At 37.0% G+C, this 15,423-nt stretch overlaps 2 protein-coding genes across 3 annotated transcripts in view; one reads left to right on the top strand and one right to left on the bottom strand.

Moving 5' to 3' along the window:
• The window catches only part of LOC116772746 (supervillin), a 53,337-nt gene extending 42,298 nt beyond the window's left edge, over window positions 1-11,039 (top strand). For both annotated transcript variants that reach the window (XM_061522389.1, XM_032665021.2), the window contains 12 exons: window positions 401-511; window positions 1,639-1,811; window positions 3,186-3,358; window positions 3,729-3,897; window positions 4,264-4,415; window positions 4,692-4,852; window positions 5,302-5,414; window positions 5,666-7,332; window positions 7,672-7,767; window positions 8,535-8,728; window positions 9,063-9,224; window positions 9,513-11,039. In XM_061522389.1, the coding sequence (XP_061378373.1) occupies window positions 401-511; window positions 1,639-1,811; window positions 3,186-3,358; window positions 3,729-3,897; window positions 4,264-4,415; window positions 4,692-4,852; window positions 5,302-5,414; window positions 5,666-7,332; window positions 7,672-7,767; window positions 8,535-8,728; window positions 9,063-9,224; window positions 9,513-9,599 (3,258 nt within the window). In that variant the 3' untranslated portion in view covers window positions 9,600-11,039. The remainder of the gene's footprint in view (window positions 1-400; window positions 512-1,638; window positions 1,812-3,185; window positions 3,359-3,728; window positions 3,898-4,263; window positions 4,416-4,691; window positions 4,853-5,301; window positions 5,415-5,665; window positions 7,333-7,671; window positions 7,768-8,534; window positions 8,729-9,062; window positions 9,225-9,512) is intronic.
• Window positions 11,040-12,236: 1,197 nt separating this feature from the next.
• On the bottom strand, window positions 12,237-14,801 carry LOC116772593 (sarcoplasmic reticulum histidine-rich calcium-binding protein-like). Its single transcript, XM_032664824.2, has 3 exons — window positions 14,659-14,801; window positions 14,078-14,292; window positions 12,237-13,994 (listed from the first exon to the last, which is right to left on the bottom strand). The coding sequence occupies exons 1-3, from the start codon at window positions 14,663-14,665 to the stop codon at window positions 12,411-12,413; spliced, it is 1,806 nt and encodes a 601-aa protein (XP_032520715.2). The 5' UTR covers window positions 14,666-14,801; the 3' UTR covers window positions 12,237-12,410.
• Between the last annotated feature and the right edge of the window lie 622 nt (window positions 14,802-15,423).

The following is a 15,423-nucleotide window of genomic DNA, read 5'->3' as shown; positions in this document are numbered from 1 at the left end:
TATGGGAAGCATCATGATAAAAGCAGTGGTTTCTACGTTACCACGTTTATTATCTTATCTTATATTTATATGTTAGAGGTCGTAACTACTAAAAGTATTATAATTCTCATTCGTCACGAAAGCTTGCCTAACGCAAACTAAGGCTCGATTCATAAACATATCAACATAGACAGTCACAATACATTCATATTTACTCAAAAACAGCAAAACTAATTTTATTTAACTCTACAGTTATGTTGTTCATGTATCGGAATAAGTGAGGTTTTGACCTAAATGTTATATTTGGTTATGCTAATTTTCGATGCACTGGCAAAGTTGTTGAAATCAGCTGATAAAATTGTTTTGTTTTATTTACTTGTTAATGTTTAAGGCACGTTCTAATTAATTGATAATTGCACAGGAGTCTTTAAACGCAGCTGTAGACGAAAAGAAGAAGGTTCAAATAGACGAAAACGAATTGGGAAATAACATCTTAGCTGATAGGAGGAACAAACTGGAGACAGCCGCTCAGGTAAATTAAATGATTACATATAAATAATATAACGTATAGTTTAGATAATTTAATAAATAATAAAAGTATATCCGACATGAAAATAATACTCGTAGTTATTACGTCGGAAGTTACCGTACAGTCGGGCTAAAACCGCATAGTATGACAAATACATATTTATTCTTAGTAATTTGTTAGACATTTCATGATTTGCTTTGTACGTACGATTATTTAAATTATTCTTTTTGCGATACAACTTCGTTAATTAATAAAATAAATATGAGTGTTTCTTTCTATATTTTATTACGATAGAAATGGAGGTTTATTTCAAATTATATTTTGAACAAAGGATAAATACCAAGGTGTTTCTGTGTTGCATTGTTTTATAGCTAATTGCTCGGACCTATATCCGTGAACGATTTCCTTCTTTCGAAATCCTTTCGTTATGTAGGTCAATATTATTACCAACTCTTCATGTACCTCTCTTTGACTTTTTCTATATATTAACAGACTTATAGCGCCCCAACAGTATGACGTGTCAGAATCGTATTGTTTCGTTAATAACAATTTAAGTTGTATATATAATTAAATGTTAGAAAGTGAGAAATCCGTAGAGACTATTGTAATTATGTCTGTGAGATGCTTTAATGAAATTGTGGCGTCGGTATTTTAACTCTGTTATGAGTAATTTGGAACTTCTACCACAATGAGTCATTGACCACATACTGATATAATGTAATTCGTAGAATTTGTTGAATTTCAACATTAAATATTATATCCTAAGTCTTTGATAATTAGGTTATAATTCAGATGACGTGACTTAGGATTAAAATATAGCCAGACAGAATTGTTGATTGCAATTCATAGTGTATGCAACTTTGTGTTGTTTTATCAATGACCTAAATAAAGATTTCCTAAATAATGCTTGTTGTACTTAAAAAATATTAATATAGAATGATAGGCTAAGGCTGAGACAAATTTTTGCTTTGCTATTATTTTTATATCGTGAAAAGAATAAGAACTGACTCAAGTACGACGTCGCGCAGTGACAAACCTTCTTTCAGTACAAATTATATGAAATTATCAAACAAAAAATTCTCAATAACTAAATTTTAATTATATGAGCGTTGATAAATGTCTGTCTCCAGGGATGGCGGAAGCGTGTTCCCCAGAACGATGCGTCGCTGTTCACAGTCGCTGGTCGCTTGGAGCGTGACAAAGTGAACACGACCACGCCACCACTGACGCCACCGCCCGTCACCACTCCGCCTGTGTCCTCACCCGCTATCGCACCAGCCATACCAGCACCCAATAGGTTCAGGTAAGGACAAAAAATTACCTCATTATATCATTCACATTTGAAAACAATCTTAAATTTAATATTCTATGTTTTAAATATAAATTTATACAAGGTTTCTTATTTTTAAATTGTCCATTGGTATTACGCGCTAGCGTAGTTTAAGAGGCAGAATAAAATATAAGTTAAACGTATTAAAACGACTTACTAAGGTTAACTGCGATTTAAATTACTTTGATATATTTTTTTTAGTTTTAAACAATAATAGTATTGCTATGAAGGAAAAATTTCATTTGTCTTTGTTCTTGTAATTGTACTATATAAATATAAAGTTACGGTTTCAGTTCAAGATAATCCCGATTTAATTGAGATTTTTTTGTAACTTGTAGGTCGACAATATAACTTTGGTGTACTAGTTTCACAAATATTTTTCATGTATATATAAAAATATTTATAAATATAAAAAAAATACGTAGCTTTAAATTCTAGTTATTTCAAAAGAAAAAAGAAATCAGTACCTTAATTAATATTATATATTATGTAGTACAATCAGTGGACTGATAATAAATCGTACATTTTCGTTACCAAATTCGGATACAGGAATCTGTTAATTCGCGACCTCGCTTACAGTAATTAGTATTATGTATTTTATAGCGAATACAGGTACATTGATATAAATTTTCAATAAATATGTCACAGTTAAGTAAGTAAGTAAGTTTATATATTCAGTATCCTTCAACACATGCCGATGAATTAATTCGTATTATCAATATAATTTAACGTCAAGGCGAATCGGTACGCGAATGGACATCCGCTGGCAATGAGGACTCGCACAGCTATAAGGAAAACTGTATTACGCAGAACTCACAGTTCTGTAGAAAAAAAAAACAAAATTAATTAATCTATTTGTTTGATAATAATTAATAAACATGTAATTATATTATATAACTGTGTAAACAGTATGTGCATAGCAATATTTACATGCTTAGTACGAGTTAAGACACGAAGAGGTTTTTTGAATCGTAAACCTTGAAACTTCGGTTTTTAGGTTAAACGTTGTAAACTAGTATTATGTACACGTAAGTCTGGACATAACCAATAACCTACTGGACATTTTACTCTATATAACCAAATAAAGTGTTACAAGTGGCGATGGCTGCCGTGCATTGGGACCTTACATGGAGGTAGACCTTCGACAACGAGTTGCATAGACTTACTGCCATTACACGAACGTGTTTCCGCGAATCGCATTGTTAATAATGCAATCGTTATTGGATGAAAAATAAATCAAAACATTAACAATTATCTATTTGTAATAGGAACAATAAAATTATCCAAAAATACTATCACTTGTCATAATTTCATGTATATATATATATATTATTCCAATGTCAACAGATCTCGTAAAGCTCCAACGTCCCCTACCAATGGTTTCGCATCAGGTCCGCTCCGATCGGCGTCGTGTGCCGTGATGAGCGCCGCTGAAAAACCAAAGGAAATACCAAAAATTGATAGAGAATCGTTCAAACGAAGTCACTCTGTCAGCGAGAGTATCAGTCGAGTCGATGAAAGTGAGTTTTCGTTATTGTGTATTCACAAATGTTATATTATTACAACAGCTTAAAGGAAAACGCCGCAGGACAGGCTAAAGACGTTATAAATACAAGACAAAAGCATTACAGTAATGCAGCGATGAATCACTTTGTTTGTGTGCGGAAGAGGTTTTAAGGTCTTACGAGAAACGATCGGAAAAATAACTTTATTACTTACCTTTCTTTCTTTGTTTCGTGGCTCTTTATTACTTAAACTTTGTCTTTAAATTATTTCCTGATATTTAAGATATAAGTTAACTTTTGTTCTCCGATAAGTTTATATATATATACGAAATAATTGAAATATAATTAATAATCAAGTTGATATATGTTCCGCTCGTTATTACAGACGAGGAATCAATAGGCTTGGAGAAGAAGGGTTGTTCCGTGATAGTGCCGCGAGCTGATGATGAAACCTTCCAGGCGTTCTTCGCGCCCGCTCTGCAACAACAAGACAAAACCTCGGCTGTTGATGTCGACATTGATCTAGATGCCATTGATAGCGCCTCCAGACAAATGTAAGATATATATACAAATCCTATGCTTTTCTATTGAGCTCTTCCTAAAGTTGTTATGATATTCCTATATGATGTTATTTATTCATTTGGTGCCTAAAATCATTTTTTTTATATTAATTTGACGCAATACATTTAAACGACATGAAAGTTCCTTTAGTTCTGTCGCAGGTTATTTTTAGATGCAAAGCAAAACTTCTAACTAATAAGAATTTGAAAATTTTATTCCATTCCATCAAACTGCAGCTAGGTCATATTATTTTCATAATTTCTTCATATCCTTACAGACATTTTGAACATTTGACATTGAAAAATCATTTATAATACTCATTCGTTAACATGACATACGTCACATGTTGCGTGTTGCAGTTTGTCTAACGAATGGGCGAGACGAGCCAAACGTGAACGTCGCCACTTGTCCCGCAACCCGCTACGAGCTCTGGCCGCTAGGACCGACCTCAGACAGGAATATATCGCGCAACCACCGGCAACCAACAACAAACAAGCGACCAAGGAGAAAGGTACGCTTATACGAATCGAAAAAACTTATATATTGACATCGAAACAGATGTCAGATGTTAGGTCACAGGATTATTTTTAGACATCATAAAGTCACATTTTTACGAGCAACAGGACATTAAGCCCCGGTACGAATATGATTACCGACGTCATCTCTACATCCAAAAATAATAACTCATACGTTTAATATTTTCTTCATATAAAAAAGTCTGTATTATATAATGTTTACTGACAACCTTATATGGTGTAAACAATAAGCGAGTTTTGTAAATTTACAGTGACAGCTAACTGCGGGCTGGCCGCCGAAGCGTTGGCAGCGCTCGCTACTAAAGAAGATTTCTCAAACGTGGCGCTGCGGAGTGCTTCAGCCAATAATATACCGAGCCAAGGGACGAAATCTCTCATGCTGATGCACGTTAAAGGGAGGAGACGGCTCCAGGTAACTACCCGAATAAACATATGTAGTATGCGGTTTGAAATTCATTAAGGACGCTCATAACATGCGCGAAGATTATACGTGAAAAGGTGCAGACTATGTGTGGAGATGACGATTGAATTAATACAAAATACCTAAAAGTTATTACTTTACATCATCTATTGATGCTAAGGTTCAAAATACAGTAATAAAATATGATACATGTCACTAAGAACAGTCTAATGGCATTTAAAATAATAGAATATATATATATATGACGTCATAATAAGTACAAGATTTGATGTGATTTGCTGACTGCTAAAGCCATTAAATTCATTTCAATGATAAGTTCAAAATGCTCTAATTTTAAAAATATTATCCCAGTACTTTATTAGTATCAAGATCATGTTTGTTGTAGAAAAACGAATATAATATATTTTTTCACCGTTGAGCACTATTTTCTTTTCTTTCAGACGCGTCTTGTTGAACCCGTTCATACAAACGTGAACCGAGGCGATTGCTTCGTACTCGTCACCAGCGACCAGTTGTTCCTCTATATTGGACTCTACGCTAACGTCATTGAAAGGTTTTTCCTTTAATAAGTTTATTACTACCAGTTATTGATCTAGAATCTAGATGGATTCTAGTACATATAATGACAAAAAAATATATACATTATACAGCATTATTTGTTTTGGTTGGTGTTATATTAGAAAAAAGGGACAAATATGTATAATCATTATTTATTATTTGGTTGCAAAAATATTTTTTATTCACAACACTATTTCTTTATACATATAAGGTAAATAATAATCTCGCGTTAATTACGTTTCACAGAAATCGCAGCACAGACATCGCACAACACATATACAATACAAAGGATCTGGGATGCAAAAACGCGACGGGAGTTATAAAGATAGACGAACAAACAAAGAACTACTCAAACAAACATTGGAACCAGTTCTGGTCGCTCCTCGGCGTCACAGATGGTATTGAGGAGTACAGGCCCGCTGAAACTGGTTCGCCGGACGAAGACGAAATATACGAGTCGTGTGTCATACAGACGAACATGTGCTACGAAGTCATAGACGATGAACTGGTACCGATCAAGGAATACTGGGGACAAGTACCGAAAATAGCCATGCTGCACCAGTCAAAAGTCATAGTGTTCGACTTCGGCTCGGAAATGTACATATGGTACGGCAAGAATGTCCCGCTGGAGAGTAGGAGGCGGGCCGCCCAGCTAGCGCAGGAGTTGTTCGATGAAGGTTACAATTACGAGGAGTGCCACATAAATCCAATAAACGCGGCCGCTTCTCAAGGACTCAGGAATGATACGCCGTCGAACGCCAAATCCGATAAAATTCGGCCGGAATGGACGATTTTGTCGAAAGTCACACAGCACATGGAAACCATATTGTTCAAAGAGAAATTCCTCGACTGGCCGGACTACAGTCGGGTTATAAAAGTTAAAACTCAAGAGAATAAATCGAACAGTGTTGAAATAAACCCGTGCGACGCCGAGGAGATGTGGTCCAATGAGTACCAAGACCCGGATCTCATACTGGAAGGCTCCCACATCGGCCGCGGGACACATTACTACGACAAGGACACGATGCGGCATTACGACATTAAAACCAAATCGGTTTGCAAATGGGTCATACAGGAATATGACTACCAGGAGGTGAAGAACGAGTCGGAAGTCGGGGAGTTCTTCTCGGGGGATAGCTATATCATAAGATGGGAATACCAGATAACAGTTACGGGACGGGAGTTGAATGGGAAACCGTCAAAGCACAATTTAACTGGCAGGGAAAGATGTGCTTACTTCTGTTGGCAAGGCAAAGACGCATCCTCTAATGAAAAAGGTGCAGCCGCTTTGTTGACGGTTGAACTAGACAGAGAGAAAGGTCCCCAAATAAGAGTGGCCCAGGGCAATGAACCGCCGGCATTCTTGAACCTGTTCCAAGGAAACTTAGTCATCCATCAAGGCAAGAAGGGGACAGATAAGAGCCGCTTCCGGTTATACGGAACGCGAGGAAATGTTTTAAACGAGGCGTATTTGTTGCAAGTTCCGTGTTCTGTCAGGCAACTCCGCAGTCGCGGTTCCCTCATATTAGTCGACACTGAAAAATCCTGCGTATACATATGGCACGGCTCCCGGAGCATGAAGCACACACAGCACATAGCCATCGAGTTAGCCAATAAGCTGGTTGCCCAAAAATGTCACATATTTAGCAGCTCCGACATAAAAGTGAGTTCAGTCAAGGAGGGAGAGGAGAGTAAGGAATTCCTTGATAGTTTAGGAGTCACCAGCAAACAATACTACAATTCAGTTCTAAGTGGGAGAGATGTCGGTTCGGATGTGACTCCTAGACTATTCCATTTCACGGATTTGGGAGGTCAGTTCGAAGCGCACGAGGTGCTGTCACCGCTTCGGCACGAGACACTAGTGACACCCTTCCCTTTTGAACAAAAGGAGCTGTATTCCGCTTCTCAACCTGGTGAGTTATAACATATCACCATCAAAACGACACGCGAATATTTACATATTCAAAAAAACCTGCAAAATTTTACTTTTAATCAGAAAGTTATATTGTTTGAGATGCTGAGCCGAATTTTTTTATTATGTATATATTACGCTTTAATCAAAATAACTTATGACTTTTCTTAAAATAAATAGTCTCGTCACTTCAGTATTACTGTTTTAGATGTCTCGTCTATAAAGTACCAAAAAGATATGATTACAGAGGTTCACATCTATCCTGTTTCTTTGACACATTGAAATCTATGAGGACTTAGAAAGACTAATTTATATTAATGAATGCTATGTGTACTGACAGCCCTGTTCCTGATGGACGACGGTGTTTGCGTGTGGCTGTGGCAGGGCTGGTGGCCGAGAGGGGAGGACGGGGAGTTCGAGCCCGAACGGAACACAGGTTAGAGATCTATTATATGCATTTACCAACATCGACCGAGGCTCTCATAGAGAAGATATATCTTTGTTGTCTGCCCACACAGCAGTGGCATTAAATGTATACAAAAACGGTCCTCAATTAGAAGAGGAAGGTTTCATTCTGATTACTCAGCCTCTGCATCAGATAGATGAGACGATAATGGATCTTTCACGCAGAAAAACTCTTAATATAAGTTATGAAAACCAAGGAGATCTAAGACTTTCGCGAGCATTCATTTTAATAAAACTAGTATTTCCGCATTACTATGCGTTTTTTTTACAATTTTAATCTACATACTCCATTTCACTTCGTCTGTCCGTGATCACGGCTGCTGCAAAGAAACCGAAACGTCGGGAGTGTGTAGTTTAAAATAATAATAAAAAATCATCATCATCATCATCAACAACCTGTCGGAGCCCACCGCTGAGCAAAGGCCTTTTTTCACATGGAGAAGGTTAGAGCATTAATCACCGCGCTTGCTCAAGACGGGTTGGCGATTTCAATCTTATAATTTGAAATTATAAGACCAGGTTTCCTCACGATGTTTCCGTTCACCGTCCGTCAGCGGTGTCTAAATACCCTTAGAAAATACATATTACTCGGAAAAGATCACATTGGTACTTGCCAGGTTTCGAACCCGCGCCCTCACGCCCGTGATAGGCGGGCCTTTAACCTCCAGGCCAGCACGACTTATAAAACGCGTAGTGATCCGAAAATATTGGTCTTATGTATACAAATCGATCCTACAGGTGTGGGAGCGTTCGCCGCTCGCTGGCAGGCGATGCGGGTGGCGGCTCTACGTACCGCTGAGCAGTACTGGCGCGTGTCGCGCGAGGGTAGGCCCGACGTGCGAGTGGTGGCCGCGGGCCTCGAACCTAAGGCCTTCATGGACCTGTTCGACACGTGGACGGATCACGACGAGGCCGCGGATGCCAATATTGCTGTTAGTTTTACATCTTTGCACTGATTTTAATTATTAATGTAATTCAAAAAAATGTTTTGGTCTTTACAACGTAAGCACATCATAGATTTTCATAAACATTACAAGTTTCGATTCAAATGAGAAGGTTTCAGTGTATAATTATAATGTCTTTGTTAAGTTTTTGGAAATAGATAATGAAGCTGTTCATATTTTTTCAAGGTTTTAAAAAAAAATATTCTTGTATATAGTATTATAAATAATTTTACTGTACGGTGTCGGTTGGTTAATGTAGAAATATTGGTGTCGGTACTCATAAAGTTCTTTCGCACAAAATGTACAAACGCACGTTCCTCAGCACGGGTACAAGGCTGGTGAGTGCGTGTCGGGGACGGTGGAGTTGTCGCGTCTGTCTAGTTGTGACGCAGTGTTGCCGCTCGCAGCACTCCAGAGACGGCCGCTGCCCGACCACGTGGACCCCCACCACCTCGAGAGACACCTGTCCTCGCCCGACTTCCTGGTATGTACTTCTGTGTATAGTGTACATTGTACGTCCTCCAACCACGTTGACTCCCCCAAGCTCTAAAGAAGAATTCTGACCCTACTTCCTGGTATGTACTTCTCGGACTCGCACCAGCTTTAGAAGACTCATCCTTGTACAGTATTACGGCAGGCCACTCCAATCCATACAATTACCTTCATTAATGGTATATGTATTTTGTTAACGTAGAAAAGTTTGTAACAAAATACAATTACTGAAATGTAAATAATTAATCTATAAATATAAAGACTTGTATTCTTTTCACAGGAGGCTTTTGGAATGACCAAAGAAGAATTTTCAGTGTTACCCGCTTGGAAACAGACCAACATGAAGAAGGACGTGGGATTGTTCTGAAGACTCGGCGATCAAGTCACGACGTGAGGGCAGCGCGGACCGCTCACCGGCGGCCGCGGATCGCGGACGGGCCTCTGATCTCTGGAGTAGAATTTTTGTATAACCGCAGCTATTTCGTACTTTTCTACCGAACAATGTCAAGGGATTTGAAATATAACTAATGTTAAGCACGCTTCGAGTTTATAGCAATGAAACAATCTTTTGTACTAACGGAATGTAAAATTCACGTGATATTTCCTTGTAACCGCCGTAGAGTAGGCATGTAGGAGCGATAGGATTTGAAATTTGGAATTGTATAGAGTTGTTATTTGTCGCATCCATGGCATGTTATATCATACTAATTGTATATAGCACTTTAGTATTTTTATTTATAATTTTAACAATTCTGGATGTACTTTTGTCTCATTTTAAAGCACTTTTTATTTCCTATGTTATGTGTAATGTAGGCATTTTAGATACATTTTATCGATATTGCATGGATATGACAAAAATCAACGCAAAAAAACATAAGTGATATTTTTTATATATTTTGCTACTAGGTGCGCCGCGCAATACAATCGGTGCATTGTTGCAAAATTCTAGTGTTAAAGTATCTGGTCATCGTATATTTGTAAATCGCTAGATAACGGATACTGTTTACGCTTTAAGGTAGGCTTTATATAGTCTGTGGCGTTCGGACAACTCTTGTGATATCTGTCAAGTCGTTCGGAGGTCGTTGTGACGTCACAGCCGTCAACATCACATATCTATCTACTCATTAGCTACTTTTAACGGCCGCCTGTGGACCACGTGTGAACAAATTGTTGTCTTCTATGACGTATACAGTTTTCTATCGCCTCTATTTTACTAAAGTAAATTAAGTGAAATGTTTGTCGACTGACGTGTTCATATTCTGTGGTTGATCTTCATTTTGTTGTATTATCTGTAATTTAAACATACTTTTGTGTAATACATACGATACATTATTTTATCTGTGTTGCCGATGCAAATTGATTACTGTTTTTTTTTTTTAATTTCTATATTTTTATTTAACTAATATTGGCTTCGCGATTAATTTATTAAACTGTTGCTATGTTGTCTACAACTTAAGATGTTTATTTTTGTATTACGTTAGCTTATGTATTTTCGTCTAACAATTTTTTTATGTATGTCTCGTGAGCGGGCGTCATATTATTAATATCGCGGAACATATTTACTGCCAATGAGTAGAAAATAATCTTGTAACTATGGAGTGATACTTTATTTCTCGTACTTAGTGAACATGAGTAACATATTTTATGCATTTACGACCGATCGCCGGCGGGCCTACCGCGACATAAACGTATCTCTCAAATCCAATGTTTAATGTTTGCTTTGGTTGTGTTACTTATACTATAATATTATTGTATTGAGATTTATTTTGTATATTAATGATGTAATAAATTGCTAAAATTTTAATAATATTTTCATTTATGTATTGAACCGTTAATAAAAATAATAATGGGAGTCTACAAAAAATTCTACAATATTAAGAAATGTATTCTTGTAGAAAAAAAGGATTTTCTATCTGTCGGTGTGTAAGGTTATCCACATTTCAATAGAAATTAATATCGAAATATGTGAATACTTTTAATTTTTATTTTATTCGCCATATATTAAAATAAAATTTTATGTGAAAGCATAGAAACTCCTTGCTCTATTTCCGGTACTTAAGGTGAATAAGGTATTATAGTTTTTATCTGTAAAAAATATATAATTTTTACCGACACGAAAATTTATTTTCTATTGTTATATGAGATATTTGTTCCACAATTGATATATCGGTTGATACTAATCTAAATACTAATATATATATATATATATATATATATATATACTGTACACTAGCTACCAGCCCCGGCTTCGCACGGGCTCTACAAAAATATAAATTAAACTTATGTTATGATAACTTTCAAATGGTACGCCCGATTTGAATGATTTAAAAATTAATTTACAGACACTGATGTAGGCTTAAAAAGGAAGTAATTTTTTTTATATATAAAACCTAGTACCGTATTTATGTAAATAGCTTTCCAATAAACGCTATAGGAATGCAAATTTTTAAAAGTTGTAAATGGGTATAGTATGTTATCCTTAATGTATAGACATATGCCACCCGGACTTTTCTGTAGACCTATATAAGATACACAATGCCTCGATATATTATTTTGTTATATCTCAAAGACTTAACACAGCGTTTTTGTTGAAACCTCTCAGACGGCGCATGTTTTCCCGACATCTTAAACAAATATCGTTAATGTACACACAAATCAATACAAAAACTTACCAAATTATATACTAAAACCTTCCTCGAGAATTAACCTATCGAGTGGTGAAAACCGCTTGAAAATTGGCGCAGTAGTGTAGAGACACTATAAACAGAGGTTTATTGCGAACAGACAGACAGATAGACGCGGCGGGGTACTTTATTTTATAATATATATAGATATACATATGTATACAGTCACTTCGTGTGAGTAGTTTATTTGTTTTATAATTGCTTAATTAACTTGATATTTGTTAGGGGCGAAATCTAAGTCCATCATAAAATAAAATGAGAATATCAATATAAAGTGCACCTAAGGCCCAGATCTGAAATTTCAAATAAAATGGCACAAATCACATGATAAGTAATAAATATATTCAATATCCACGTTAATATTTACAAAATTGCACAAAGTGAGTTAAATAATCGACTTATGTTAAGGTTACAGACTACGTCACCACCTACTGCTGCCTACATTTCAAAGTTACACTCCAAAATGGATATGTTTTTGAAATTTCTTCACCTTCCTAAGCTTGTCCATCGAGCCAGCTTTTGAAAATTTTTCCCCATCTGAAATCTTCTGGAGCTTCAATTGGGTTTTCTACTTCTTGTTCCCCATCTACACCACCTTCAACATCCCACTCATCATCTATAATGACTTCATCTATCCAAACGTTATCCTCCAAACTTCCATCACCACTCTGTTCAAGTTTTCTTTTGATAAACTTCACAACAGAATCCTTTTCAATATCTGAACCGGAACCCTCATCTTGGCCATGGTCGTGGTCATGGTCGTGATCATGGCCATGGTCGTGGTCATGGTCGTGATCATGGCCATGGTCGTGGTCATGGTCGTGATCATGGCCATGGTCGTGTTCATGGTCGTGATCATGGCCGTGGTCGTGGTCGTGGTCATGGCCGTGGTCGTGGTCGTGGTCGTGGCCGTGGTCATGGCCATGGTCGTGGTCGTGGTCGTGGCCGTGGTCATGGTCGTGGCCGTGGTCATGATCGTGGTCGTGCTCGTGGCTGTGATCATGATTGTCGTCGTGTTCGTGGTCGTGATCGTGGTCGTGGGCATGGTCATGGCCATGGCCGTGGTCGTGGTCGTGATCGTGATCGTGATTGTGTTCATGATCATGATCATGGTCGTGGTCGTGACCGTGACCGTGGTCGTGGCCGTGGTCATGGCTGTGATCATGATTGTCGTCGTGTTCGTGGTCGTGATCGTGGTTGTGGGCATGATCGTGGTCGTGGGCATGGTCATGTCCATGGCCGTGGTCGTGATCGTGATTGTGTTCATGGTCGTGATCGTGGTCGTGGTCATGTTGGTGGTCGTGGTTGTGGCCGTGGTCATGATCATGATTATGTTCAGCTTCTTCAGAGTCTTTCTCCTCTCCTTCTTGTTCTTCTTGTCTATGAACGTTTCGTCCTAATCTTTTTATTTCCTCTCCATCTTCTGAGCCTCCTTCGTTTTCTTCGCCTACTTGTTCTTCTTCTTCTTCTTGTTCTTGCTCAGGAATTTCCTCTTCGGGGAGTTGATCCTCAGGATCAGACTCTTCTGGATTTTGTTGATCTGCATCCTCTTCAGGCACTGCCTCCTCGTCTACTTCGGGTTGCTCAGCTTCTTCCTCTGGCTCTGGTTCTTCGGCCTCTGGCTCTTGTTCTGGTTTCTCTTCTTCTTGTTCTTGCTCCGGTTCTTCAACTTCTTGGTCTGGTTCAGATTCCTCTGGTTTTTGATCTTCTTCAGGCTCCTCTATTTCTGGCTCAGACTCTCCATTTTCTGGTTCTTCTTCAGGTTCAGGTTCCGGCTCTTGTTCTTCTTCAGGTTCTGGTTTCGGTTCTGGTTCTTCTTCAGGTTCAGGTTCCGGCTCTTGTTCTTCTTCAGGTTCTGGTTTCGGTTCTTGTTCTTCTTCAGGTTCTGGTTCCGGTTCTTGTTCTTCTTCAGGTTCTGGTTCCGGTTCTTGTTCTTCTTCAGGCTCAGGTTCAGGTTCCGGTTCTTGTTCTTCTTCAGGTTCAGGTTCCGGTTCTTGTTCTTCTTCAGGCTCAGGTTCTGTTTCCGGCTCTGATTCATCTGCGCGACAGCTCCTTGGAATTGGCGATCGGTCACAAACCTGAAATACAATTGATTTTAAAATGTCGATAATCGTAACAATTTATGTTAAACTTATCCTTCAAACATTTTTTTCTTATTTACCTGTATCTCTTCATTAAACCACGTCTCTTCGGGGCATTGCATTAGATATGAACGTCCAGCATAGCACTGATAATACAACTGGCAGCTATCAACATTGGCGATACGTAAGAAGTTGTCTTGGCCTAAGCAGAGAGTCTCCGGATTTTGTCTCAAATTAATTGAGAAGGCGGAAGCGCCAGCCAACGCCAAAAAAAGGCACGAAAGCCTCATGGCAGCTGAAAAAAATATTTTAATAATTACTCTAATAAAAATTCTTTTACATGTAATTTTTATTTAAACAAAAAAAGGTATTACATAATAAAAATTACGTAACATTTAAAAACACTGTCAAATGGAATCTAACGAGTATCTTTTTTTTTGTTCATAATATAAAAGATATTTAAGATATTTTTATTGTTTTAATCATTTTTGTTAAATCTCCCTTCATTACGCTATACCAGAAAAAGAATTTTCAAATGTTCTAAGAAATTAATTTATTATTCCACTCTAACGAATCGTATAGTAAATGAACTAATAAAACCAAAGTGAATATTTTTTTCGCACAAAAATAAAAATATATAAAAAAGGTATGTTTCACTTACTGTTCATTTCGACCGCTACTTTGCCTGTAACCTTCTATGATCGGGAGTAGAGTAATGTGTCTTGGGTTAGAACATCTATTTTATCTCAAATGTTATATCTCAGACAACGAAGATAATGTCAGAAACAGATGCGGCATATTGATGATATTGTCGCTCAACGTCTTATCTGTGAATGAACTACACTTCATAAAGCTAAGGATATTGTTGCCTTTTTTATTTGCGTCAAATTGGTCGCAACATATTTTTTTATTAGTTTTCCAATATGTACATTGGAATGGGATACAAAATTCATTAGGCAAAATTTTACGACGATACTAAGACGGGACATAACCACTATATAATGTTATCAAGCCTTTTTGGACGTATTTACCTAAAAATATGAAATAATTATCGTACTAAATATTCATTTTATCAACATTATTACAAAATGTAGATAAATAAGTTTAATAAATACATATATAAAATAATCTTGTAACTATAAACTAAAGGCTAAGCTGGAGGGATTTGTTTAGAAGTGATTATTTTTAATACCAACGTGTTTTTGTATCCGAATATATTATATACATGTCATATTTTTATAAATTTATCTGAAAAATTCTTTTGAATTTTGTAGAAAATATAAATAATGGAGTTTTTCATAGTTTTTGCAATAAATACAAAAACAACTGTGCCGATTTCAAAAATTGTTTTACCGTTTTAAAACTACTTTCGACTAGTGTAATATAGACTTTATTTATTCTGTACAAGAAAAAAAAATGCTTTAAA

This window comes from Danaus plexippus, chromosome 12 (assembly GCF_018135715.1).
Source record: "Danaus plexippus chromosome 12, MEX_DaPlex, whole genome shotgun sequence".
NCBI classification, from domain to species: domain Eukaryota; kingdom Metazoa; phylum Arthropoda; class Insecta; order Lepidoptera; family Nymphalidae; genus Danaus; species Danaus plexippus.
The sequence above is the reverse complement of the archived record's forward strand: the minus strand, read 5'-3'. Positions and strand labels throughout refer to the sequence as shown.

What these genes read in the sequence shown, in the direction of transcription:
- LOC116772593 (XM_032664824.2), bottom strand. An exon ending in GGTTTAATGAAGAGATACAG is followed by an intron (nt 13,995 to 14,077) that starts GTAAATAAGAAA and finishes ATTGTATTTCAG; the next exon opens with GTTTGTGACCGATCGCCAAT.